This window comes from Neofelis nebulosa, chromosome 10, assembly GCF_028018385.1.
Source record: "Neofelis nebulosa isolate mNeoNeb1 chromosome 10, mNeoNeb1.pri, whole genome shotgun sequence".
Lineage (NCBI taxonomy): Eukaryota > Metazoa > Chordata > Mammalia > Carnivora > Felidae > Neofelis > Neofelis nebulosa.
Window position 1 is genome coordinate 89,341,019 of NC_080791.1, and position 27,591 is coordinate 89,368,609.

At 48.3% G+C, this 27,591-nt stretch overlaps 1 protein-coding gene across 1 annotated transcript in view; it reads right to left on the reverse strand.

Annotated features, from left to right (window-relative positions):
• PAMR1 (peptidase domain containing associated with muscle regeneration 1) overlaps positions 1–27,591 on the reverse strand; it is a 160,680-nt gene that overhangs the window by 50,732 nt on the left and 82,357 nt on the right. Inside the window, 1 exon segment of the mRNA XM_058688638.1 lies at positions 4,916–5,092. Within this exon segment, the coding sequence (XP_058544621.1) occupies positions 4,916–5,045 (130 nt within the window). The 5' untranslated portion in view covers positions 5,046–5,092.

Genomic DNA, 27,591 nt, shown 5'->3' on the forward strand with positions numbered 1-27,591 from the left:
CTGCCCCCACCAGCAGGCCACAGCAGAAGGTTGAGCAGTTCCCAGTTAAGGGTCATTTTTAAAACACAGTCTCCTGAGGGGAGGGGGGCAGTGATGAAAGATAGAGATAATTCGATCCCACTTATCAAAATGGAGAGCTAAGTTCTCCGGCTGTGTTTCCCTGAGCAAACTGCTGAAGCTCTCCGTGCCCTCATGTTATCATCTGTAAAACAGGGGGTAAAAACTGTACCTGCCCCTAAGGGTTATTTTAAAACTTAAATGAACACATACATATAAAGGACTCGGCACATAGTACCTACCCCCCAAATATGAACTATAATTCTTACTCTGCACTCCCATACCTGCACGTGGCTTCTCCTACCACTGCACAGAACCTGCTCAATGTTTAACTGCCTGTCTGTTTGCCTACGGCAGGCTGACGTCAGGAACTGCATCTTGTTCAACAATATATTCCCAGCACTTAATGTGATATCTGGAACATAGCAGGTGTTCAATAAGTACTATTTGTTTTATAAAATTTTTTTTTTCAACATTTTTTTTATTTATTTTGGGACAGAGAGAGACAGAGCATGAACGGGGGAGGGGCAGAGAGAGAGGGAGACACAGAATTGGAAACAGGCTCCAGGCTCCGAGCCATCAGCCCAGAGCCCGACGCGGGGCTCGAACTCACGGACCGCGAGATCGTGACCTGGCTGAAGTCGGACGCTTAACCGACTGCGCCACCCAGGCGCCCCTCAATAAGTACTATTTGAATGAATGAATAAGTGGACGCGATGGACGGATGGACGGAGGGATGGGTGGGTGGATGGAGAGATGAACTGCTAATCCAGGTTTCTCAACCATTTGAGACGACCAGCGTTTCCTTGAGCTGATAGCACACCTCTGTGATCTGGGCTGAAACTGGGTTTTCATCTGCCCGTAGTGTGCACTTGCAGTCCTCTCTTTGCACGCCACCCTGATGCGGCTTCCCTGTCCTACTGCTTCCTCCTACCAGAGAAGAAGAGCTGCTGATATGATTCATCAAATCCCAGTGGGTCATGTGGCCCACAACCGGGTCCCAGGGGAGTCACCATGCTTTCCAAAGGCCATCTTCACCCATGTGGCACCTTCCCTGCGTTGGTTCCCTATCCACTCTGCCACTGAGGAGGCAAACGGACTCCGAGTCTGCCCCTAACCACCCCGCCAACTCTCTCTCTGGGCACAGTAACTTCAAGGCCTTTGGGTGCAAGCCACAAAAAACAGCCAGGTGATCAAGATGAGCAAGGCTATGACGCAAAGACACTAAGTAGCTCACAGCATTGCCAGAAAAGCCAGAGGACTGAGTTCAGAGCTACCTAGCCTCAAGCCACACGAAAATACACGGCACACTCGATCCAGGGAGGGCCCGAGTGCTGCGGGACACCGTGGGACATCACTACTGACATCCCCACCACCACGTGCCTGGGTGTGGACCTGCCTGTAACCACTGCCACCAGAGGAGATGGTTGTCTACCATAATGAGGAAAAGAATAGAGATTCTAAAACTGTGCTGCGATCCCATCTCTCACCTTTGAGACTGGCAAAAATCCACAACGATTTGTGTCGCAAGGCTTTGGGAAAACAGCACCCTCATACCCGGCTGCTGAGAATGCCAAGTACACGGGGGACGATACAAAGGCCGGCAACATGACATAGGCACCTCTCTTTGACTCAGCAACCTCTCTTCCAGGAACCTACCCCAAAGAACACTGCAAAATACTAAGTGATGTATGTCTAAGGCTCTTCGCTGTAGTATTATTTATAATAGCAAAAGGCTGGAAACAACCCAAATACTCGTAAATTATAGGAGTCCACACAATGCAGTTACATGCAACTATAAAAAGAAATGGAAAAAAAATGGCTTTATCCATCCGGTCAGTCAGTGATCTCCAGCATATATTGTTAAGAGGAAAACAAAAAGCAAGGTAGTTAGCGGTGTTTATCGTAGGCTGTCTTTTGTGCCAGGGGAAAGATATATAAATGTATATACGAATGTGTATATTGTTGTCAAATACAGAACACAGATGGAAACAAACCTGCCTATATATCAAGTACGTGGTATAACACCACAGACGAAAGAACGACTATATTTAGGGGGATGTAGCCTAAGGTCAATAAAAACCGTAATAATCAGTGGCCTTGTTAGTATTAATAGTGTTACCGCAAAAAAAAAAAAAAATAGTGCTATTGCTATTTTGTACAATGATATTATGCTATAAGATAAAGCAATAAATGATTAGGTAAATACCATTAGGAAACAGTGTCTTCACCATGACAGAAAAGACACGCAAATATAAAATTAGCAAAGTTAATTAAACCACCTCGGAATATTACATTTGAACTTGACTACCAGCATAAACTCCTGTTTTCTCTGTTTAAAAATACGTATTTCCTAGCCCCATCCACTTTAAATAAATAAATGATAGCCTTGTACAGCAAGGACAGTCCAGGAACAAGGAACATGTTTGGAGCCCAGATTATGGCGTCAGCCCAGAATTCCTTGGAGGAATGGCTGATTCCAGATCTGGGGCAGAAAATACACAAGAAGAGCCTGAAATCAAGTAAGATCTCAAACACTAGAGTGGTCATGTCGAAGAACACAGATGGACACGGAGGGGGGCCCCCCAGTGTCCTGAGATAGGGGGATGTATGCATGAAAATGAATCATGACTGAAATGGATTAAGCCACATGAGTAAAAGCACCTAAATTCATAATTTCACACTGACACACACCATGCACACGGTTCTTTGATCACCAGTAGGAACTGCTAGGGCATCAACTCACTATTCTGAACATGAGAAAAAGAAAACAAGCCTTTATGTAACCTGCCCTTTCAGGAACAACCAGCTGGTCACCGCTTAGGTCCAAAGATCATTCCTAGCATTCCTCAAGGGGGCGACACCGGGTGCCTCTTGTGTGACATAACAGGAAGAGGTTGGTACAGCTGAGACAGGTGTTGACTGCCGTCTGTACAATGTAGCAGGAAGCACACAGCACCACTTATGAAGTTCTCTTACTTATCATAAAATCAAAGCCCCGCCCTCACCCCAACAGTGACCACCAGGCTTTTGGAAATACTGAAAATCATTCAAAGACTGATACCACTACCAAGGATCCCGGGTTGAGAGACCCTGGTTTCGTTCCCAAAATTTCCTTAGAAAATCCGAAAGCATTACTCAAGTATTTCCCTCCAAACCACACTAACCATCAGAAAATTGGGGCAGTTGGTTTCTTTTCTAGATCAAATGGACAAAGGCTATACCGAGGTCACTCGAATTTCCAAACTCAGCATTGCTCTCTTCTAAGAAGGAAGACAGTTTAGAAATATCACTTGTTTACTTGAGCCCCATTTTCTTTCCACTTCTATAGCTTCCCACAAAAGAAACTTCCTGGTAGTTACGTGCGTCATTCTGGGTGTTTGTCAAAGAGGGGGGAAAAGCAGAAACGAGAGAAATTCCCCAAACGCACTTTTGACATCCTTTCGGTCTTCAGCCCGAGGAAAGCGTGTTGGAAACTCTCTACATCTTCCTTTTGATCTGGCCTACGAGGGAAAAGGTAAGACACCCCTGGGAAAAGCCAGACGTGCCAGGGAGCAGACAGGAAAGCGCCTAGAAATTGTTCGGTGGCTTGCTAATCACACTGGAAACATCTTCAGTCTGAGGCTCAGGGTGTTCACGGGCCTCTGGGCAGACAGGCACTGCAGTGAAAAACGACAATCACTGTCCCCTCAGTGGTGGGGATACGGTGGCTCGGAAGAAGGCAAAGAAAAGTACACGGTGGCCTGGGAAGGTCCCGTCTCACCTTCAGATGCTCTTATATTACTGGGACCCCCTCCTAAATGTCCAGCTCAGAGCCAGAGCATCATCCTTGACTTCTGCTTTTCCCTTCCCTTCCCCATCCAGCCAATCCCAAACTGTTGTCAATTCCACTCCCTTGCATTGCTCTGAAATCCCGCCACCTCTCTCCATCTGCAAGGCTTCGGCATTCATTAAGGTCTCCGTTACACATCCCGCCCCCCCCCCCCCCCCCCGCCTCCTGGCCTGCCCTTCCTCTAATCCTTCTCCATACCTCAGCCAAAGAGAAAATCGTGTTTCACGTCTTTACTCAAAGATCTCCAATGTTGCTAAAATTTCTTCAGGATATAGCCTAAAGTCAAAGCACAACGTGCAAAGCCTATGAGGGTTGGACCCTCAGATAGCTCTCTTAGAATCTTTTCTCTTTGTCTGTTTATCACTCTTCATGTTTCTCACCCCCCCCCCCCCCCCAACACACACACAGCTTCCTTTGGCCAGACCAGGAACATGCAATTCCCAAACCCCATGCTTTCTCTTGCCACAGGGACTTAGCACATGCTCTCGGCTACGGCTTGAGCTCTCTACCACACCCCCTCCACCCCGTTCAGTTTGCTGCTTCCACCTTCGGCACACCTATCACCTCCTCCAGTAAGCTCCACAGCCACCCTCCGTCGCCATCCCCGCTCCCATGGTACCTGGTGCTTCTCTATCACGGCACTCCCCACGCTGTGTACTGTAGCTGCCTGTTTACTCGTCCATCGCCCCCGCCAGGCTACAAGCTCTGGGAATGCAGGGAATTATGTCTTTTTTTAAAAAAACATCATTGTATTCCCAGTATCTGCTATGGTCCATAGGAGCTGCTGAGTCTTTCATTAAATGACCGAAAAAGCGGATGAATTCACAGCTTTCCCATGTTAACGGTGAAGAGGGTTCTAATTCCTCCACTTCCCTGGCCTGAAGTTAGAACAGGGCAGAATCATGCCACTTTTCACGTCGCGGCATCACAGCCTCCTGGTATCTGTCGGCCAGGATGTTAAGCCTCTTCCCATTCATGACCTCAGGAAAGCCGAAGGCAGCCTGAGGTCTCGCATTCCATGCTCACCTGGGTGAATGAGGCAGGAGTCGCACTCATTCTCCTCGTTCCTGCAGCAAGGGATGGTGTAGCCCACTACCTCCTTCTTTCCAGGGCAGACGCATTCGATCTGATCGTATTCACAGCACTCCCGACACATGATATTCCACTCGGCTCCCGGGCAGGCCTCATTAATGACCGTGTACTCTGAAATGGAAACCGGCAGCTGAGCACAGGGGTAAGACCCATGAGGGCTCTACTGGGACGATGCAACCTTGCCCTATAAAGGCATCATCCTGGGGCGCCTGGGTGGCTCAGTCGGTTGAGCGTCCGACTTCGGCTCAGGTCACTATCTCATGATCCGGGAGTTCGAGCCCCGCGTCGGGCTCTGGGCTGATGGCTCAGAGCCTGGAGCCTGTTTCCGATCCTGTGTCTCCCTCTCTCTCTGCCCCTCCCCCGTTCATGCTCTGTCTCTCTCTGTCTCAAAGATAAATAAACGTTAAAAAAATAAATAAATAAAATAAATGCATCATCCTGCCTGAACAATAGAGAAGGCCGTGGGGATTCTTCCTAGGCCAGTGTCTCCAAAGTGGGGTGGCCTGACCTGAAGGGTGTTCAAAACCATCCACCGGGGCACAGATGAAATTGTGTTAGAAGTATTATTCATTTTTATTTCTTGAAAAAAAAAAAAAAAGCTAAGAACTGATGTTTTATCAATATATAATCTGTGCGAATACACAAAAATAATATAAACAAGTATACATTTCTTGAGTGTCTATGCTCATTTCTATTTTTGCTGGGGTGCATCCGGCTACTGCTTACAGCTACATAGGTTGTACACTGCACAACTCCAGGAGGAACCACTCAACTGAACACCTGTATAGCATAGCCCAGACATTTGGGCCATCAAAAAAGTTTGGAGACTACTCTCTAGACGAGGCCATTCAAGTTCAAGGCTAATTGCCAAGCAGAGACCATGTCATTTCCTCCAAACTTGGCTCCTCGATTTTGCAGCATGCCATTTTTATCGTATCTTCAAAGCTAACACCAACAAAAAAGACAAAAAGTATCTTAATTAGTATGTCTGGGAGAATTTCAATGTTTTACCAGGGTGAACTCATTGGCAAAACTTCATTCAGTCCCCAAATACAACTGAGCGTTCTTTCCCATGAGAGAGAGAGAGAGAGAGAGAGAGAGAGAGAGAGAGAGAGAGAAGTATTTCTGGGTAGAACTTCTGTCTTTCTTTCTTTTTTAAAACATACCTTAAGTAAATGAAAAAGAAAAACCATCTGGTAAAATCTATAAGAGGACTCGGTTGGAGGCTGCCCAGAGGAACCCAGCCTAAAAAACAGACTGAGTTTTGATTGGCTCTTTTTTCTCATCCACTCTCAGTTTCTAAAAATTTTGCACAAAGACGATGACTGAAGAAGAAATAGGTCAGATATTTGAGGGAGAAAGCGAATCTGGCTTCTCTGTGAAGTCGTCCCTGAAAACCCTGGGCAAGGATCCCCCAACATGCTTTGCAGGCCCACATAAACCAACACTAGGATCTGTGGTGGCTTCTAACCTCTCGAATTTCACAGTTTAGTTTTCTGTTTTCCCCTCCTAAATTTGGAAGCCTGACGCTGAGTTGATCATCCTTAACCTGCCAGGTAGAACCATCTAGAGAAACTATCACCATCTCCTGTCAGCCTCAGGTCATAAGAACATTCTAGCATCATAGCAAGGAACCACTTGCATAATAAGAGATGGTTCCTGACATGGAATAAATTTAGCTTTTTGAAAAATTTTCTAATTTTCCCCCCACAAACTTTGGCCAGCCAGCAAAGGTCCTCAGGATGGCATTTGGGAGTGATTGGTAGAGATTACTGTAATGTCACTCACTAGTGAGGTTTTGTTTCCCCCACTACTTTACGGGCCCCTCCAGGACAGACACTGGGATAGATACTTGGCTCCCCATGTTTCTGATGTTGGCTGGATGAAGTGAATGACTTCTAAAGTGTAGACAAGAGGCGCCTGGGTGGCTCAGTCAGTGAAGTGTCCAACTTCGGCTCAGGTCGTGATCTCACGGTTTGTGGGTTCGAGCCCCACGTCAGGCTATGTGCTGACAGCTTGGTGCCTAAAGCCTGCTTCGGATTCTCTGTCTCCCCCTCTCTCTGCCCCTCCCCTGCTTGCTCGCTCTCTCTCAAAAATAAATAAACATTAAAAAAATAACTTAAATAAAAGAAAATGCAGATGAGAACATAATGGTTAAAAATGAGAAAGAGCAGGAGAAAACACAAAGGTAAATCTCCATCGTATTTGGCAACGAGTCCTTAAATACGACCCTTAAACGTGAACAACAGAGAAAAAACAGATAGACGGGGCTTTATCACAATTAATAAATTTTGTGCAACAAAGGACATGTCAAGAAAGTAAAAAGGCAGCTTACAAAATGGGGGAAAAGATTTGCAAATGAAAGATTTGATAAGGGCTTCGTATCAAAAATACATAAAGAACTCCTACGACGCCACCTCAGAAAGACAAACAGGCAAGTAGCATGAAGACGTATTTCTCCAAAGAAGATAAACAAATGGCCAATAAGCTCACAGGAAGATGGGTGACATCACAAGTCACTGAGGAAATGCAAAATAAAACCATGAAGAGATACCAGCTCACAGTACCAGGTGGCTACAGAAAAGAAAAATAAGAGGTGGCAAAGATGTGGAGGGACTGGAACCCTCGTGTGCTGCTGGTGGGAAGGTAAGGCGGGTGCAGTGGAAACCAGGGTGGCGGTTCCTTCAAAGGCAAACATCGAAATATCACTGAGGCCCAGCGATTCTACTCCCACCTATCTTCCCAAAAAATCAAAAACAGAGACCCAAAACAGATGCGTGTAGGCCAATGTTCATTGCAGCATTATTCCTCGGAGTCAAAAGGGGGAAACAACCCAAGTGTCCATCAGGAGATCAGTCAGTAAATAAAATGTGGTGCAGGATACAATGGTACTCAGACCGTGGAATATTACTCAGCCACGAAAAGGCATGCAGCACGGCTGCTACCTGCAGGTGCCCAGTATGGACAAGATATGGAGAAAAATAAACAAATTAACCTGCACTTGCCTTTGAAAACCTTCCTGGCTGGTGTGAGGGAGACAAGAAAGGAGGGTTGTTGTGTGGGACGACTTCCACTATCACTAACCGATGTTGACTACGGTACAGTATTAATAAACTCTTGTCATACGCCATATTTAATGTAACTGGCAATAAGGCAGCAGAGGAACGGGTCTCTATCTGCAGGCAGCCAGACCTAGAAAGAGGCAAAGCATTCCTGAGCTTACTCTTGTATGGAAAAGCAAAGGACTGTCCACGGGTGCTTCGAAGTGACAAAAAATACACCAGTACCGGCTGTGGGCACCTTCCAATGTTCTGAAAAATCCCTGATTTCTGCCAAACACCACGGCCTGAGACCGAGCATCCAAGCACGGGAGATGATCGCCCACCATCCCACAGCGAGAGAAGAGACAGAAGAGCCATTGGCTCAGCTGTGATCATGTGACATTCGGCATCACATACTACTCATATTGCAAGACATGGCTCGTTTCTCAAGCTAAAATTTATTAGAAATGCTTGCTTGTTTTGCACAACACTCACAGTCTAAGGTTTTACTATATAGCATACCAGTTCCTTACTTAAAATGTTCATGTTGGCTCCCACTGCGTTTGGAACAAAGCCCAAATGCTCCGTCATGGCCCACAGGCCTTTGAGAACCCACCACTCCCTACCCCTCCAAACGTTTTCTTGGCCATGGTCTCCCACCTTCTAGAAGTTTCTCAAAACCACCAAGCTCTTGTCCACCTCCGGGCCTTCACGTTTGCTTTTCCCACTGCCTCTGTTTCACCCTTTTAGGCCTTATGATAAATGACACCTGCTCAGAGAGGTTCTCACTGACTTCTCCCCCCGAAGTGCATAGCTCCACCCGCCCCCTCCATGATAATCTCTACTAAGTGTTCCCTTGTCTAGCCCTTACCACAACTTATACTCATTTTCTGCATTTCCATTTACTTGCCTATTGTCTGCATCCCTTACATGACCATAAGCTGGTAGGAGCCACATCTAACTTGTTCACGGCTGCTAGGGAAGGGTCTGGCACACAAAAGGCGCTCAATAAATGCTTATTGAATGAATCCGCCTTAACGCCCGAGCTACCTCTCTTCAATAGTCCAGTATTTCCATCCAGTAGGTCCAGCTTGGAGCTACAATAATTTGCTATTGGAACTAAGGCACTTTCCATCTGTAGAGAAGTGCCTGGGACAGTGGGTCCAGGCTGCCTGCCTTGGGTCCAGCCCCCACCTTGTCCAGCCGTGCACAATCTGAACCCCGGGAACAGCAAATATGCCTGTGGGGTGTGGCTCGTGTCTTAGCCCTCCCTCTGTTCACCTTAGGGTAAGCCCTACATCCTTCAGGCTTTTCTAAGAATTTATAAGCACGAGTAACTCCTGGGAGGGCAATGGCAGGATAAAAGTAATTTGCAACTTTTACAAGCCTTTAAACTTAAGAAGGCCAAGTGAGGTCGGCTCTACTCCAACAGAGAGTGACGTCCATTTCCCCCTAAGCAGCAGGCAACACCTCTGGCCCAGCCATGGAATATTCTGGCCTCCTTTTTACCCAGAAATTAATTCCCTAAAATGCCTTCATTGACATTTCTTTTAACTTCAATGAGCAAGTCCACCTCTGCCCTCCCAAGCCCATCATATTAACTTCATAGGTAACGTCCCAGGCGCCGTATCATCTTAACCAAAGGGAATGATCCCGGGAAGCTATTCTGTCTGCCAGGTCCGCCAACTTGCTCCTTTTCGAGGATTCTGTGGGTGGCAAACAGAATAATGGCCCTCCCAAAGATGTCCACATCCTAACCCCCCAAAACTATGAAAATGTTGCCTTACAAGGCAAAAGGGATTTTGTAGATATAACTAATTTAAGGATCTTGAGATGGGAAGAGTATGCTGGATTGTCCAGGTGGACCCAGCGTCATTGCAAGGACCCTCGTAAGAGGGAGGCAGGATGCTCAGAAAGATGTGACAACAGAAGCAGAGACTGGACTGACGTGCTCTGAAGATGGAGGAAGGGACGACGAGCCAAGGAACACAGGCAGCTTCTGGAAGCTGGACAAGGCACAGGAACAGACCCTCCCCTGGAGCCTCCTGAAGGAATGCAGGCAGGCCGACACCTCGACTGTAGCCTCAGGAAACTCGTTTCAAACTCCTGACCGCCAGAACTGGAAGAAATAAAGGTGTGCTGTTCTAAGTTACTAGTAAGTCTGTGGTAATTTGTTACCGCGGTAACATACTAACAGAACTAACATGCTGCGTCTTCTCAGAAAAAAAATAAATAAATAAATAAAGGTTTAACCACCCCGTCCCTCAGTTTCCCCACTGAACACAGTGCCAAGAATACGGGTGAACTGACAAATTCATTCTTTCATTGCACAAGTATTTACCAAGTGTCTGCTTGTGTCCTGTAGGAGGCTGGGTGCTGGGATATGATGGAGAGAAAAACAGACACCCTTCCAGCCTTACAGAAGTCACTGTTTTGTAGAAGAGGAGACTAAGAGCAAATGACCTCACAGACACATGATCACTAACTGTGGTAAGGAAACTTCAGGATGCTCTGAGAACAAATGGATGGTCATGAAGGGACATTAGTACCAAATCTATGGGAATCACAGGGTTGCTGGGGCGGGGGGGGGGGAGGATGTTAAATACAACCACAGGTAGAGGGGCACCTGGCTGGATCAGCCAGTGAAACAGGTGACTCTTGATCTCGGGGTTGTGAGTTCGAGCCCCCACCTGGGGTATAGCAATTACTCAATAAATAAATAAATAAATAAATAAATAAATACATACATACATACATACATACATACATACATACATACATAAGTAAATAAATCTTAAAAAACAAAACAAAACCAAAAACTCAGAAATCCGTGTAAGTGCCAGAGGAGGCAATGGTTTTAATGGTTTTGTGACTCGACCTGTTCCCTCTGGTCTGGCAAATCCATCACCCTTCTTTCTCCCCAGCTTTAACAGAGACGAGAAGGTGCCCTCAAAATATATGTGTAAGAAATAAATAGATAAGTGAAATATTCTGTAAGAAATAATTAAAGTTGACCAGCTGAAGAGATTTTAAAACGCGGTAAGCAGACAAAAGCAATCTCCTGGACTTTTCCTCCCTCCATTTCTTAGAATTACATTTGCAGAAAAGGCATATTGGTCATTTGGCTTTTGCTGTGTAGATTTCAGGGAATTTCAATATGGTGCTAGAGGCCAGTTCCAGAAAGTAGGATTGAGAGAAACCTCTCCAATAGCAGAAGTTACTGGATGTACGTGTGAATACTAAAGCATGTCAGCATGTGTTTACCTAAAGTGCTTTTATATTGTTCATGCAATTTAATCTTCAACGTGACCCAGGGAAGTAGGTTTTTCTTTTAAGTTAAAATGATGTAGCCTCACTTCTTCACTTTACCAGCGAGGAAAAGGAGGAAAAGAGCTAGGTAGGAGAAGAAGTAAAGAGAAATGCCAAAGCTTTTCTGGGCAATTAATTCTGGGGGGACAGGAGGCTGATACAGACGTGTGGGCCTAGGGAGGGGATGAAAAACCCACTGCTCAGGGGGCAACGGGCCAGGACCGCCCCCAGCATGAGCAGCTACGGAAGGTGAGCAAATTTTACTCTGCCGTCCACATTTAAGAACAAAACCTTATATAAGCTGCAAATGCTCCTTATCCCGTCAGCGCTTCCCAGGAAGGAAGCACAAATAAAGCACAAAGAACTCGCCTGGGATAAACCAAGGCACTGAGAACACACGTCCATGACGAAATCGAGCTCCGAGAGTTCTGCGTGCCACTCACACTTGTTCATGCCGAGCTCTTCCACTGGGTAAAATATTTACGGTTCTCTCTTTTTTTTTTTTTTTTTTTATGAAACACTACACATTTTAATATCAAAGATTCCTTATGAAAGCTTCAACAATAAAATCATAAAGGAAGGAAAAATATTGAGGAATATCTTTAATATTTTGCTGTCTGGATAGACAGCAAGCTTCAAGTTGTCTTATTCCCACGGACATATATATACACATACAGATACTGATACGTGTGTACACATAGTCTTCTGGAAACTGGTGACATATATAACGTTTCTGGTTAGAAACCACTGTTTCTTTTTCTTTACTTCAATCATGGATGTCTTCTCTTGACACTTAAGAGTCTCCAAAAGTGGTTTTAAATTGCTGCACAATTATCTCATGTGTGCAGGTGCCCTCTCCCCTCTTTTTTAATTTTTTCATCAAAATTAAAGGGGCAGATGGGGCGCCTGAGTGGCTCAGTCAGTTAAGTGTCCGACTTCGGCTCAGGTCATGATCTCGCGGTTCGTGAGTTCGAGCCCCACATCAGGCTCTGTGCTGACAGCTCAGAGCCTGGAGCCTGCTTCGGATTCTGTGTCTTCCTCTCTCTGCCCCTCCCCCCCTCACACTCTGTCTCTCTTTGTCTTTCAAAAAATGAATAAACATTAAAAAAAATTTTTTTTTTTAATTAAAGGGGCAGAGAGAGAGCAGGACAGGGAATCCAAAGAAGGCAACAGGCTAACAGCAGCAAGACCCATGTGGGGCTCGAACTCACATACTGTGAGCTCATGACCTGAGCCAAAACCAAGAGTCTGACACTTAACCGACTGAGCCCCCCAGGTGCCCCAGAATCTTAAGCAGGCTCCATGCTCTGTGTGGAGCCTGACATGAGGCCCAATCCCATGACCCTGGGATCATGACCTGAGCTGAAATCAAGAGTTGGATGCTCAACTGACTGAGCCACCCAGGTGCCCCTGCTCCCCTCTGTTTTAAATCAGGGCAAATAAAAGCAAGAGAGTTGCAAAGTACTTTGCTATCATAAGCTCTGTCCTCACAGCTGCCATGTTTAGAGGCATAAGCCATCCTAGCAGCTCCTATCCAGAGTAGAGAGTCCATTGTTTTGGTCCAGCTTTGGTTCTTCCAGAACTCACTGTGGAAAATGGAAGGCACTCGAGCTCTCAGTCCTGCTCTATCAGTGGGAATGCCAAGGCAATGAGGACAATGCTGACCAGCTGGCCCAAGTTCAGCTTTCATATACATGGAGGTCGAATGAATGAATCAATGAAAGAAAGCTGGCTGATGTCATTGTCACCATCGTTATTTTGCAGGGTCCCTCGGCAGCCTGACAGTCTGCTTGAAGGCTGTCCAGCTCTGATCTCTCCCTCCTGCTGACAAGATGGAGAGCCCATAATCCCTCAAACAGCAGGTGCTAACCTCCACAGGATGGCGGGGGACTGTGTCCCCGTAGCCTTCGAGTACTGTGTTCTCAACACGACATTTTAAGGAAATAACTTGAAACTGATGGCCGTTAAGGTCCATCTGAAAAAACCCAGAGGATTCTCCATGAAAACAAGGGTCAGCCTGTTCCTTGCGAGATGGAAACATCAGTTGTCAGATGAAAGGCCCTGGTGGAGACCACCCCAGAAGGTGGCAAAGAAAGGCACTTTTGTCAGGTGCTCACTCCTCCTTGATGCTAGAGCCCTCCTTTCTGTCCCCCGAAACCTCCAGGTCCTCCCGTGTAACCACATGTAACTAAAATTTCTACTGAGCCTTTACCGTCCTGCATTCCGTAAACCTTCCGAGACCAGAAGGGGGAAAAAAGACGCATAACTCGGGGGTGCCTGGGGGGCTCAGTCAGTTAAGCGTCTGACTGCGGCTCAGATCATGATCTCATGTCTCGTGGGTTCAGGCCCCACGTCGGGCTCTGTGCTGACAGCTCAGAACCTGGAGCCTGCTTCAGATTCTGTGTTTCCCTCGCTCTCTGCCCCTCCCCCACTCGTGCTCTGTCTCTCTCTTTCAAAAAATAAATAAACTTTAAAAAATGCGATCTGCATTCCCCATGCTGAGGTCCGGGCAGCACAGGCCTTTCCTGACTCCCCCAGGGTCAGACCTCCTGCTTGCGGGATCGGGATCCATGACAGGTAAACCCCAGGCAGGCAGGATGGTGAGTCAGGGGACAGGTGATGCTTACGCAATGCTGACTGGGCCCTCGGGGACTCCTTGTCTCTTTCTAAGCCTTTGAGAACCAACCTGTCAGCCAGAGACCCTTGGTCCCAGCCTGGCTGGGTTCCCCAACTCGGTGACCTCTGGCTGCCCCTTTTTACAGCTCCTCTTGTTAATGAGATAATGACAGCTGTGCAGTCAAGGTTTTCATCACCGCCTCTGGGTATCAGGAGTGAGAAAACTTCTCAGGGATTCTGTAGAAATCTGGTTTTTAGGCATGCACACAATGGGGAGGGACGGGGAGGTAAAAGTCAGTGTCACGAGCTGTCCCTACCCACCCTTTATTAAGCACACTGTTCTCCGCTGTGGTTCTTCATTCCCTCCTCTGCACCCTGGGCCCCGATACCCGCAGGGCATGCCCACACCAGCTCGCTGAATCCTCAGAGCCACCCCTCAAAGTAAGTATTATTTTCTTCGCTTGACAGATGAGGAAACTGAGGAACAGACAGGGTAAATAAACTGCCCCGGGCGGCACAGTTTTCAGGTGAAAGAAGGAAGATCAGAACCCACCTCTTTCTAGAGCCGGAGCCTAGAAACAGATTCCTTCCAACACACTAGCTTCATTCTAGAGAGTTCACTCCCCTGACTTTGCAGATTAAAAATTCGGCAGTGACGAAATGGACACGTTTGGGAAACAGACCACCCAAATTTTAATCCTGAAATCTGTCCCTCTTTTACGCTGCTGGACAATTGCAGACAAGACACCTTCCCCCAAAGCTTCAAGCGGAGAGGTGTAGGCCAATGGTGTTGTCGACGTCATTGCGGTGGAAGAAGGCGATGAGCAGAAAGGGCTTTGAAAGAAAAAGTACAGATTTGTCAAGACATTACCAATATTCTCTGCAGAATAAAGAGCCATCACGTCTTTGGCTGAGACACAGATGGTGAAGGGAGTGAAGGGGGTGAGTAATAATGTCTTCTCCTGAGGCCCACACATACATGGCATTTTTCAGCAGTAGGCTCATGTTTAAATCATGGCATTCTGAATTCCTCGCCTTGCTCCCAGATTTCTTCGTCTCTTTTTCCTAATACTCCCTCTTCAGACACCCATTTAAATAGGACATACCTCACCTCCTGCTGCTTCTCTTCTAGAAATAGAAAGTCGACATCCATAGCCAAAGGGAACAAAACCTAAACTCTGGCATTTGGAAGGGCCCCCAGTTGTCATTATCTTCAACAACTGTGGTGCTGGAAATCCTTGAAGGACAGCTGCTTCTGGGTTACTTCCATTGTTGGAAAACGAGCGAGCTGACTGGGTCTTATTTTCTCAGTAGAATTGGCTACTACAAAAAAAAATTTAATAATGCATCTAAAAGCACTTGGCAATCAAATTCAGCAAATTATTAGATCAACCGAAGCATCAGAATGGCCAAGTTAAAAACAATAAAACTTAAGCTCTACCCTAAAAATCCAATCTGGATTTCCCTGGATCCAAGAATTCTACCAACCACCCCACCTGCCCCCAATCTTCCACACTTTCAAACCCTTCTTTCTGAATCGGAGCACGTCAAGGCTACACAGGAGTCTTGGTCGGCCACATCTCCCTCCTTGCCAATAGCTTCCAAGGTTAGTGTTACTGTCTTCAGATCCAGGGTCACTGATGCCCGGCAGAAGCCAGATTTTCCTCCTGCCAGAGCCAGCTGGCCAACAGCACTGGTCGAATGTGGAGGGAAGTTGAGTGAGGATGATGCGTTTATGATGGTATGTCCTGTTCAAGGAACCCTAAGCTGGCAGCAGCTTCAGGCAGGCTAGCCTTCATTATAGCTACCTCCCCAGCTCTGGGGGCTAGAACAAGAGAAGGGGGAACTTCTTTTTGCCGGAGGCTTCCTGCCTGGCTCCACCTTCGAATCGCAACAGGGGGCCGGGAGCATCTCCTGTTTGGGACACCAACACTATGGATCCAGAATCACCTGCTCCAAAAAACACTGACCTCTCAGCCCCTGCAAGAAACTACCGTTCGCCCTGGTGCAAACACAGAGAAACTAAGGCACTGTGCGGAAGGGCATTTCCTCTAAGGTTGTAAGGTGGATGCATGCTAAAACCAAGGGAAGGCAGCAAGGCTCAAAGAGAGAAACTTACGGTGAATCTTCAGGGGATTTTTTTTCTGACAGAGCCACAGGGAAAGAGGATAGGACTGTGGACTGAGGCAAAGAGGGCCTCAAGGGGACCTTGTAACTCCCACCCTACTACACACAGAGCCGCCAGTGTTTCCTCTCGATATCCTGTGAAATGTGTGCTGGTGGGAAGTACAGTAGAAGGGAGAGAAGGAGACGACTGTAACTTCCTGAGCACTCCTGTTTTGCGAGGCGTTTCACTAATCTACTTTAAGTAGATTCTCATTTAACACCTGCAATAAACCCATAATACACTACAATCCTCAGTCTACAGGTTGGAAGGTGGTAAGGCCACATGAAAAAGGTTAAGTAACTTGCCAGAGAAAAGCAGCCACGAACAACAGAGCCAGGACTCAAACCCTGCCCCATCCTTTAAACCATAATACTCTACACCCCGTGCATATACATATTCATACAAACACACATCCACATCTCCACTCTTCTGTGTACGTGTGTATTCAAACTTGGACACATCCATACCAAGATATCTATATCAAAGGTGAATTCCAGAATTATGGCAAGTAAAGGCTGGATCTTTGCAGAGGTCATGGATGACTTGAGTCTACTCTGGCAAGGTACCCCTTAAGGGAACAACAGGTCTTCTCCCTTACCCATTGCCACCGCAGTTATCCAATCTGAAACAAGTCAGGGCAGAGAGAAGGGGCAGGCAATGCTAGGGCCAAGAGAGAAGCGTGTTGCATGACAACAAGAACAATATTTAGCTAAGGCAGGAACAAAGAAGTTCCCAGAAGCAGCAAACAGCGGGTTGATGAGCAGCTCAAACTCACGTGCTGTCTCTTTGGAATACAGCCCCAGTGTAAACAGCTCAGACCACTTCAGGGTGTGTAAATCTCGGTCACAGTGACTGGGCTATTCCCGAGCTGGCAGGCACCAGGGTAAATAACAAGGGATTGGAGACAAGCCTCCGGGTGTGCAGGGTGGGGGAAGGAGGAGTGGAGAAGAGAGGGTAACTGGTGATGAACAGTCCTGGGACTCAGTGCCTCCAGGGATTCGAAGGATGCCTTGTGAAGGGGAGACTTGGTGACAGTCAAGGATACAGTCTAGTTGGGGAGTCAAGCCACAGCTCCATCACTCCCCAGAACTGCTGCGTCACCGTGGGCACCTGTTAATCAGATTCAGTTTGTCCAATGATCCCAGACGGACTGCATTACTGTAGGCAACCTGACTATGAGAAATGAGTTTCCTCAATGAACCATGCAGGTCAATGCTGGCAAGGATGTTTCTCAACATGAACGGGGCCAAATCCATGGCTCTTTCACTCTCTCAGGGAGTGGTAAGTGACTAGGACATCAGACTTCCTGCCCTGCCCTCAGCAGAAGGCTAATGAGAAGCCCCCGTTTTACAGACTTTCAAATTCCCTTCTTCCCTTATCCTCCGTAATGGTGAGGTATTCTTCAGCGTTGCGTTCCTTATGGGCAAGGGAGTAGTTTGCCAAACTATATTCTAAGGAGCAGTAACTCCACTGGTGGTATAAGGTATTGTGTGAAAAGACATTCTGTGCTTAACCTTATAAAATGCTAATCACTGCTTTCTTTATTGCAGGGCTTAGCAGTGTCTATAAATGCTTTGTGAACAGTTAATCTCCACATTCCCCAGACATTTTTCATCATAATGCCCTCAGTTTTGTTTGTTTATTTTTGCTGAATATCTTCCAGCATTAGAATGCCATGAAACCCACTTTGGAAAAATGTCAGACTGGACCAACAGCTCTTTCGATAGATTGTTCAAGTGCCTTAAGGAAAAGAACCCTGTCTTATTCATCATGACATCCCCAAGTACCTAGGATTGCGCCTGGCCCCGGGGTAGGTGCGTGATCAAGTTTGCTGAATAAATACCTGAATGTGGACACGTGAAGCACGTGTGATTCCCAGGGAAAGGTTAGTTCTGACAAAGAGTGAGGTTAGAAACGGCTCTTGCTGTCACACGGGAGTCTCGATGGTGCAGTATGAGGAATCCATTGGGTCTATTACTGTGAATATTTTTGTTAACTGCAGTGTGTATCTCATTTCTACAAAGACTAGGGATGCTTGCTTGTTCTGTTCCACCAGTGGGTTGGCCAGGGGAGCCGGGCTTGCACAGAAGGAAGGCTGAGCACCACACAGAAGCAGGCAGCCAACCACCCACTGGGAGGCAGAAAGCCAGACCAAGAAATCCTGCAACAAACATTCTTTACTGGCACCCAAACCCCCGCTTCTGCTCACAACCAGGTGAGCCAAGGGGATGTGGCAAAGTATGGGAGTAGAAGTGACCATCTAGAAGCTAAACTCAGGCAACGTGTCCTGGGACATCTCAGGTGCTCTCCACTTTCAGTGCTGATCCGGAGGGAAGATCCCAGCATGAGGGCGATTCACTGATCACATGCAAGGAATCCTATGAAGGAAGTGGAGAGGGGGCTCTGAAAAACACTGACCCTTCAGCTCCTCAGTCTTCAAATGATTCATTTGACTTGAAGCAAACTGGGTCAACATCCCCTCCATTTAGTGGTTTTCCATTCAACTGGCTGAAAAAACTTTTTTTAAACCAATCGTGGATTCAGCTTATGAGGACAACTGCCTTGTCTCCCCATGAGCTAACGTTGCCTGAATGCGTTCCTCACTCTGTTCTGGCGGCAGCCCCGGTTTTCCAATCACCAAACCCACTGACCAGACTTCTACTCACATGGAGACTCACTGCCAAACCACTAACGCAGCCCTCTGAAACGGCCAGAACCTCAGGGAGGGTGGTGACACAGACACCCACACCGCAGGAATAAAGGCATTTCCCCAGCTCCAGAGGCTGAAGGGTGACAGAAATAGGTGTCTTCGTTTGCTGCCCAGACGATGGGGGCACTTCTCTTAACTGTTCCACGTTAGTGTCTGGTAGGCAGTAGATCCTTATTCATGGTTGAAATGAATTGGTTAAAGCCCATCTTAATTTTACTGGAAGGGGATGGTGTCTCCATCCCCTGCTATATCCATCAACTGCGTTATGCCAAAAAAGAAGGGGAAAAAATGCTTGCCTTTATTTATTCCAGGCCTGCTTCTCCCATTCCAAAGCGTTAAGGGTTTACACACTGATGATCTTGACAGAATAAATCCATAAAGGAGATAGGCTACATAGTATCAGGGCTGGACATGAAACACGGCTCATCCTTAACTCTATCCCCTTGCAAACAGACACGTGATTCCGATGATAAAAGTTGACCACGAGACAAAGAAAGTCTCACTTTCTATGCTGGTTCAGAATAAGACACATGATCTTGTGGACAGCGCTCCCAGCAACTGGTTAAAGTTTTGGGTCTCTGCTCAGTGCCTCAGTTTCCTTCAGGGAACGGCTCCCCCCACCCCCCCGTCCCAGATCCCACATGGGCCCACGGAGGCTTTTGATGCCTCTCTCCCTCCTCCCGCATCCTCTCCGTCTCCGCAGTGGTGAGCATATAGCCTCGCTTCTGCAATTCTGAGCACTTTCAATGCCCAAGGGATAACCTGATTTCTTTACTGACACCGTGTTCTTTTATGAGTCAGCCAAAATACAGCCGGCACATCTACCTACCATAGTCAGTGTCATGGAGGGCACCAGCGTGTGTTATGGAGCCAGACTGTCTGGGCTCCAACATGGATGTCCAGCCATGTGGCCAGGGCGAGTACTCTCTACCTAAGTTCCTCCATGTGTCATTAAATAAATTAAACGTAAGGCTCATAGGACAGAGCCTGGTATTTACCACAAACGCCATTATCTGAGTGGCCAAACTTACGGTCAGGTCCCTTATACACGAGAGGATGGGAGGCTATTTGGTGCTTCCATCATCAAGGGTGAAGGGTTTGAGGTACAACCCCTACCCACTCTGCTGTCAACCACACGGGCTCTGGGTCTGTCTCACAGATAACTGTACCCCAGAAAAATGAAAGGAGTGGAGCTGAGCCGGGAGCAGTGGAAGGTCCCATTGACAATACCAACTCTAATTCTCTGCCTTCCTTGAGTAGTTTTGCTTATAGGTACAAGCAAAACTTGTTTTTTCCTACACATTTCACTGTCAACCTAATGCCTCAGCCCAGACCTTATGATGGCTGACAAGCAGAATTCCTTAAACACAGACCAGGCTTGGAAGCTGGTAGACTTTTTGCCACTGATCTGGTAGCTTTCAAAGCTCCAGCTGGCCTCTGGCCCCTTTACCCTGGAATTCAGGAACTGGAAAATGTAAACACTGCATTTCCCTCTTCTCTCAAATTAAAAAAAAAAAAAAAAAAAGAGGGGAGGGAGCTGGGCTCTTGTGACTTTCAGATATCCCAGAGTGAGGGTGACAGGTCCTCCCACATTTGGGGGGAAACGGGGCACAAACTTCCCTCATTTATCACTGAAATGGCACCTCCCCCAATCCACACATACAACAAATCAATCGCAGCTTCTAGAGCTGGTCTCAGGGGAGGCAGGTAGAGGCGTTTCTCTTGCATGGGGATTGGCCGCCCCTAGTGGGACAGGTGGAAATAATTTCTGACTTAAGGCCAGTCACTAGATCCCCCCAGACACCATCATCTCAGCCATTTCTGTCTAGCCAGTGTAACTCAGATGTAGGTAAGTTTAAATCAAACCCTCAGTCCATGCCAGTGGTATTCCAAAGCCTTCCCTAAGACTTCTGGGTATTTCTGAGAGACTCACATGCTTTAAGCCACTTCTGCCTTTGGGCTCCCATGTCCAAAGGTGCTTTGTCCCCAGCTTATTGACCCAGACATACTACCCAGCTTCATCCTCTGTTTCCATCAAAAGCTCACTCTTGAGAGCTCAAGGGAATAAAACATTTTACTGAAGTGTTGGTGGTCACAGAGGTTCTACATGTTCTACAAAACCCACAAGTTTATATTCACATTCCTTCTTTTCAAAGTCCTGTCGAGGGGCACCTGGGTGGCTCAGTCGGTTGAGCATCCTACTTCGGCTCAGGTCATGATCTCACGGTCCATGAGTTTGAGCCCCGAGTCGGGCTCCGTGCTGACAGCTCAGAGCCTGGAGCCTGTTTTGGATTCTGTGTCTCCCTCTCCCCTCCCTCCCCGCGCCCCCCCACCACTGCTTGTGCTCTGTCTCAAAAATACATAAAAACATTAAAAATAAAATAAAGTAAAATAAAATAAAATAAAATAAAATAAAATAAAGAGTCCTGTCAAGCTACTCAATCCTCTCATGTGTTTCTCCCCAACCAGCACTGAGCGCTCTGCCTTCTGGCTTTCACTCTCCCTTTCCGCCCCGCCCCTCTCAGGAACGCAGTCAGAATCTCACTTGCCAGTAGGAAGTAGCCAGGAACATACACGTAGGTTGAAAAGGTGGGGTGTCTGGCCATAGAGAGGACCAACCTACCTCAAATACTACCTAAATACTTTTGCAGGCATTTCGACCCAAAGACTGCCAGACCTTCAGCTCTACGAGTCTCCCTCTTCGCCGCAGGCAACCAGTGCCACCGAAACTGGAGCTAGGAAGGACTCTCCCCTACCACATGGGTCCTGAAGCCATCCCAAGCGGAGATGTACGTCAGCATAATCAATCCATCCGTTAGATGCGGGAATTTAAGTCACCCAGGTACCAGGCGAGTTTGAGCTCAGGAATTAGACAGTCTGAGCTCACCCCAGGCTCCACTCATCTGCCTGTGCATTCTTTGTCTTTTTCATCATGATTGCAGCAAACTATAAGTAATGCAAAATTTACCATTTTAGTCACTTTTCAGTGTTCCGTTCAGTAGCTCGTGCAAACAACACCACTATTCATCTCCAGAACTTTTTCATGATCTCACAGTGAAACTCCACGCCCACTAAACGTGAACTCGCCCAACTCTCCTCCCCCCCAGCCCCTCCTGGATCTCCCTGCTCTGTGCACCTTCTATGAGTAAAACCACACAGTATTTATTTTTCCTTTGTGTCTGGCTTCTTTCACTTAGCATGTAATGTCTTCAAAATTCAGCCCTGCTAAAGTCAGTATCAGCACTTTGTTCCTTTTCAAGGCTGAATGGTATTCCAGTGTGTATAGATACCACTTTGTCCATGGATGGACATCTGGGGTTGTTTCCACCTTTTGGCTATTGGAAATAAGGCTGCGACAGACACTGGTATACAAATACCTGTTCGAGTCCCCCCTTTCATTTCTTTTGTGTATACACCCAGAAATGGAATTGCTGGGTCAAACGTTTAGGTTTTTTTTTTTTTGAGAAACCAGGCCAGTGCATCCTTGAACAGGTCACAGAACCTCTCTAAACCCCGTTTGTAAAATGAGGATAATAACAGCCCCTACCTTATTAGGGTGGCCTGAGAATTCATGCACGTACGGAATTTGGCTCAAAGACTGGGCACAACATAAAGGTCCACAGATGTTTCATCACGTTGCCGTCGGAAATTAAGGTGCTCAAAACTAAGTGATCTCCAAAGTCGCTCCCAGCTCCAAAAATCCATGGCCCCACCGTCAAATTATTTTCCCAGTGGAGAAGCCACAGCTCTTAGTTATCGATCAGGGGAACACTGTCTTCGTGGTCCCCACGAAAACCCACCCCAGCCAAGATGGCCCAATTTCCAAAGCTCTCTCCTTGGAGTTTGCTAACACATCCCATCATAAACCAACATCTCATTTTTCTTGCCACTCCTTTCCCCTTGCTCTCTTTCCACATTCCCTTTCTCGGCTGGTTGCTCCTGCCCACTGGATATCTGGGCTTCAAATTATCTTCCCCGGTTGCCTCTACGTTCGTTCCCCGCAAGCTAATGTCTCTTGGAAGCAACACTTGCAAAATTATCCACATTAAGGTTTCGTTCCCAAGAGTCACATATTTTACATGAGTTTTTCCTCTTAGGCAGAATCCTGCTGGCAAAGCTACTGCTGTCTGGTGAAGTCACTGGAGTCGGGTTTCTCCCCCACATGCTGTTTATGTTGGGTTGTCACTTGGCCTAATGTTTGCATTCTCACCCTGCAGCATGTGTCCCGTGTCAATGAGCCACAACCACCCCCTGTGCCATCCACACAACATCCAGTGGATGTTGACAGTTCATCAAACGCTCGTTTTAGAAAAGGAATTAGAGGAAATCTGCTTCCAGGCTCTTCTAGACGGGGCCAGATTCAGCATTCCAGCTGGGAGTGGACTCACTCACTCTTTGAGGAATTATTTCCCTTCTCCACTCTGTTCCTCCCTCTCCCCTCTGACAGTGGACGTTCAACCACCAAAATAGCCTCACTAGGCACGTGAGGCTGCTGGAGGGTGCTACGGGGTTCCGTCAACAGCGTGACTGCCAGGCACCCTTCCCGAAGCTTTTCCGTAGCCAAAGGTAAAAGAGATTCTCGGGTCAGGAGTAAATGGGTTTTGTTTTCCAGATCCCGGGCAAGAAGAGAGGGGCAGCTGACCTTTGTTTTTTAACTGGCGTGGGTTTGAGCCATCTTACCTGCTGTGTTACAAAAAAAGGAAGCAGGGGAGGGTTGATGTAGCCCCGAGGAACCAGTCCTCGGAGCCCTGGTGCTCTGGGAAGGAACCCCCCAATGGAGTTGGGCTAGGGCCACCAAAAGGAAGAGACGAACAGGGAGGAATCCTAATGAAAGTTGGTGACTTACCCCTGGGCGAGCACTTGTGTTTATGGACTATCAGGCCCCTCGTGGGCTCCTTCTTCCTTCAATATCTATTGTCCCCAGATGCCACTGAGGCAAAACTCCAATGAAACACCCCCGCTTGAGAGCAGAGCGCCAAGGAAGATTTCACCTGGGGCCGGCAGGCTACAGGTGGAAAGTACTGACCAAAATGGTTGGTTGGTTGGTTTTTCACGTGTCCTGGCTTTTTGTTCATCATGAAGGGACGTGCCTATGGTCGAGTCCCCTATCTATACAGCAGGCTATTGACTTTAGGCCCTCAGCACCCCACTTAACCCTGATTCATTCCTGGACACTCGCCAGCTACCTGCAGCGACGGGGCGCCCACCTCTTAAGTAGAACACAGGTGACGAGTAACCAGCAAGGTGACAGGTGACCAGCACAGAAGGCGAGTAGCAAATGCTCACACACTCCCTGCTCCTCCCCAAGCTGCCCTGTTTTGTCACATCTGCACACGTCAGCCTGCCCTTCCCTCAGGACGTCTCACCTACCTCCTGACTCCTGGCCCCGCTCGAGCCAGGTAAGGACAGATGCACCCAGAAGTCCCTGCTTCTCTGCCTGCCAGCGAGCAGTTACAAGACAAGCCTGCCATTCCCTCGTGGGGTCAAGAGGCCCCACAGGAGCTCTGGGTCACATTTCAGCCTCAGTTGTCCCGGGAGCCCATTTGACATGGGGTTTGCGGCGCAGAAAATGATAGTGAAAAACACAGAAGCCAAAGCTCTTTCCAAACAAACACTGTGTGTCCCCAGAAACGATTCTGCACTTTTAACCCCGGCTGGGGTTTTTTTTGTGTGTGTGTGTTTTTTTTCTCTTCTTTCTCATTCTTATGGGAAGGAAGTGTATATATGCTGAGTGGGTGAATCCCCCAGGCTGGGGCTCTGTTCAGAAGGCTGGGACTGCAGGATTTCAGCAAGCTACTTCCACCGGGAGGAACACCCTTGCTGCGAGCCTCGCTCTTGGTTCGTTTTTTCTCCTTCCCGCTTCACCTCTGGGGGGGCTCTTTCCAGGGGAAACTTCTCCCTCTTGCTAGTCAGAGGAGGTGAATCAGACTGGATAGATTCCCGGAGGTACTTCTGTGCTTTACGAAGATAAAATGAAAACTAGGAAAGTGCCCTGGAGCTGGTACCCCTTCCTGAGGCAGTCCAGTCCCACCAGTTGGGATGATAAAACGGTGCCCCATTCTCAGGGAGGACAGACGCTCCAGCACCAGCAGCCAAGCCCCCCAAATTACACCAGCGCTGCCTCTGCTCCCCCCAGCCCCCCACCTAGCACCACCACCTCTCGGGGCTCCCCCCCCCCGAGGGGCGGGGGGGGGGGTCCCTTCCATACCCAGGAGGGAAGTGCCCCTGGGGGTCCTGAACGCTACTCACAGTACCTCTAGGCAAGGATGAGATGAGAAGGAGCTGCAGGAAAGTGAGCCCCAACTGCGTCCAGCAGCCCAGCTCCATCGTTCCCGCGCCGGTGCCAGAGTGACTGCTGGGGAGGGACCGATGGGAGGCTGGGGCAGGCGGCTCTTACAGGGACCTCCCCAAGCCCCAGCTGAGCGGGAGCTCGGGTTTCAGCTCGCCAGGCTCTCTCATCCTCGTCCGTCCGAGGGGAACCACCTTCAGCCAGAGCGACGTCAGCCCAAACCTCTCCTCTCCGCTGCATTAACCCTTGCGGGGCCTGGGAGGTGTGGTCACGCCGAGGGACGCCCGGGGCAGGAGGCCAGCCTGAGTCAGGCTGAATGCCCAGAGCCGGGTTGGAGCCGTGGGGGCAGGGGTGGGGGGGTGATGCTGGGGGAGAGCTGGTAGCACCCCTGATGGGGGTAAAGGTAGGCAGGACGGTGGGGCAGCTCAGGTGAGGCCCGAAACCCCACCCCCACCCCACCATCATCCCACAGGAACCCTGCCAGGACTACAGACTCAGTCTGACTAAGAACGTGGCCTTGACCGAGGAGAAAGGGAGACAACCCTCCCCCTCACCCACCTCTATCCCCGAGTTCTGCTTCCCCCCCAGCAGTTCCTCCAGGTGATCACAATTTGAAAACCTTATCCTCTGCATCACAGGCATCTTCCCCTGATGCCCAATCATGGAGTGTTCAGGAGCATAAAGTGTGTGCCAGGCAGGGAAGTAGGCTCAGGGATAAAAGAACACAGAGGACCCTGCCGCCTCCGTTGTGAGAGCAGCAGTCTAGACACAGGAATAGCAAATGACATCTCGAATGAGGAGAAAGAACGCTTATTAGACAATAGCTGATTTTTTTTTTATTTTTTTTTAACGTTTATTCATTTTTGAGACACAGAGAGACAGAGCATGAATGGGGGAAGGTCAGAGAGAGAGAGAGAGACACAGGATCGGAAGCAGGCTCCAGGCTCCGAGCTGTCAGCACAGAACCCGACACGGGGCTCGAACTCACAGACCGCGGGATCATGACCTGAGCCGAAGTCAGACGCCCAACTGACTGAGCCACCCAGGCGCCCCTAGACAATAGCTGATTTTTAACATCAATCTGTCTGTGCCGGGGATCTAAGTACCTTACACGTATCAACTCATTCATTCCTTGTAATTAACCTATCATCTCCGCTTTACAGGGAGGCAAACTGAGTGGATGAGCATTCAACAGCTCATCCAAGGCCACGCTGTGGGTAAGTGGCACAGCCAGGGTTTGAACCCAGGTCCAAAGGCAGCAGTCGTAGCCGTCGGGCTCTACCACTCCCTAGGATGCTGTGAATATGGCGCTAAAGTGCCGCAGGCACTGTGTGCATGTGCAACAGACGGTCCCGTCCACACAGCACGCACGCAGAAACCCAAGCCTCTGAGAGGAAGTGACGTGCTCAAGATCACTCAGCTGGAAGCAGCACGGCAGGATTCACAGCCAGGTCTAACTCAGGGAAGTGTTGGGGCTTCAGGCCATGCCTGGTCCCAGTTTGCACTCTCACATGAAGAACCCATGTTGGGAGAAGTGAGTGATCATTCAGGCCCAGGGCAGCGGGAGGTTTACCTCAACCGGGGAAGCTTCGCCTGGAGCCTGGGAGACAGACAGGGAGGATGTCAACCCAGGCAGGGGCGTGGGGAGGCCTTTCTAGGAGGAAGGACTAAATTTGACCAGGCCCACCGGGAAATCATCAGTATTTGCCTGTGTATAGTACAACTTTATATTTATTCTTGTCCCCAAAGGATCCATGGCAATGTGTACCATTAAAATACATCTTTAACGGTTTGGATAAACAATATCAGTACCAGAACAAAAGCCAACTCAGGAGGATAGACAATGTGTGTCGCGTGGATGGGGCAGAGAGCAGGAAAAGAGGAAGCGAGTGGTTAGGGTGTTTGGATTTTATTCTGGAGCGAATGAGGGGCTCTGGCGGTTTAGGAGCAGGGGTGCTGAGCCCGAAGCAAATTTCTAGGAAGAAAAGCCACCTTGGCATCCAGACCGAGGGAAGGAGGAGGCCAAGGCTGGCATTGGGAGCACTTCTGAGACTGTTGACAGACTAGGAGTAAGCAGTAAGCAATGGAGTGGAAGGAAAGAAGGATGGGCGAAACTTAGGGAAGGGAGAGCCCCCAGGGCTCAGGCTAGACTGGATAGGCAGGGGCCTGGCCCAGGCACTCCTCTCAGAGAGAAACTCCTAAATCCCAGCCCTGCTTCTGGGGCCTATTGCAGGGAAGTGACCATGAACAGGAACTCGGCAGTCAGAGCCCTGTGTTCAAAACCTTGATTCACCACTTTCTGACTCTATGTCTGTGAGATCACACAAAATACATGCTGGTCTCTGCCCCGAGCTCCTGGCACAGAGCGCTGACACCCTTGCATCTCCTGGGTGATACGAACGTCTTTGGTCCTAATGAGGCAACTCTGGGTGGGCTCCAGGATAGGGCTGGTCACTAGAAAGATCAAGCCATGACTGA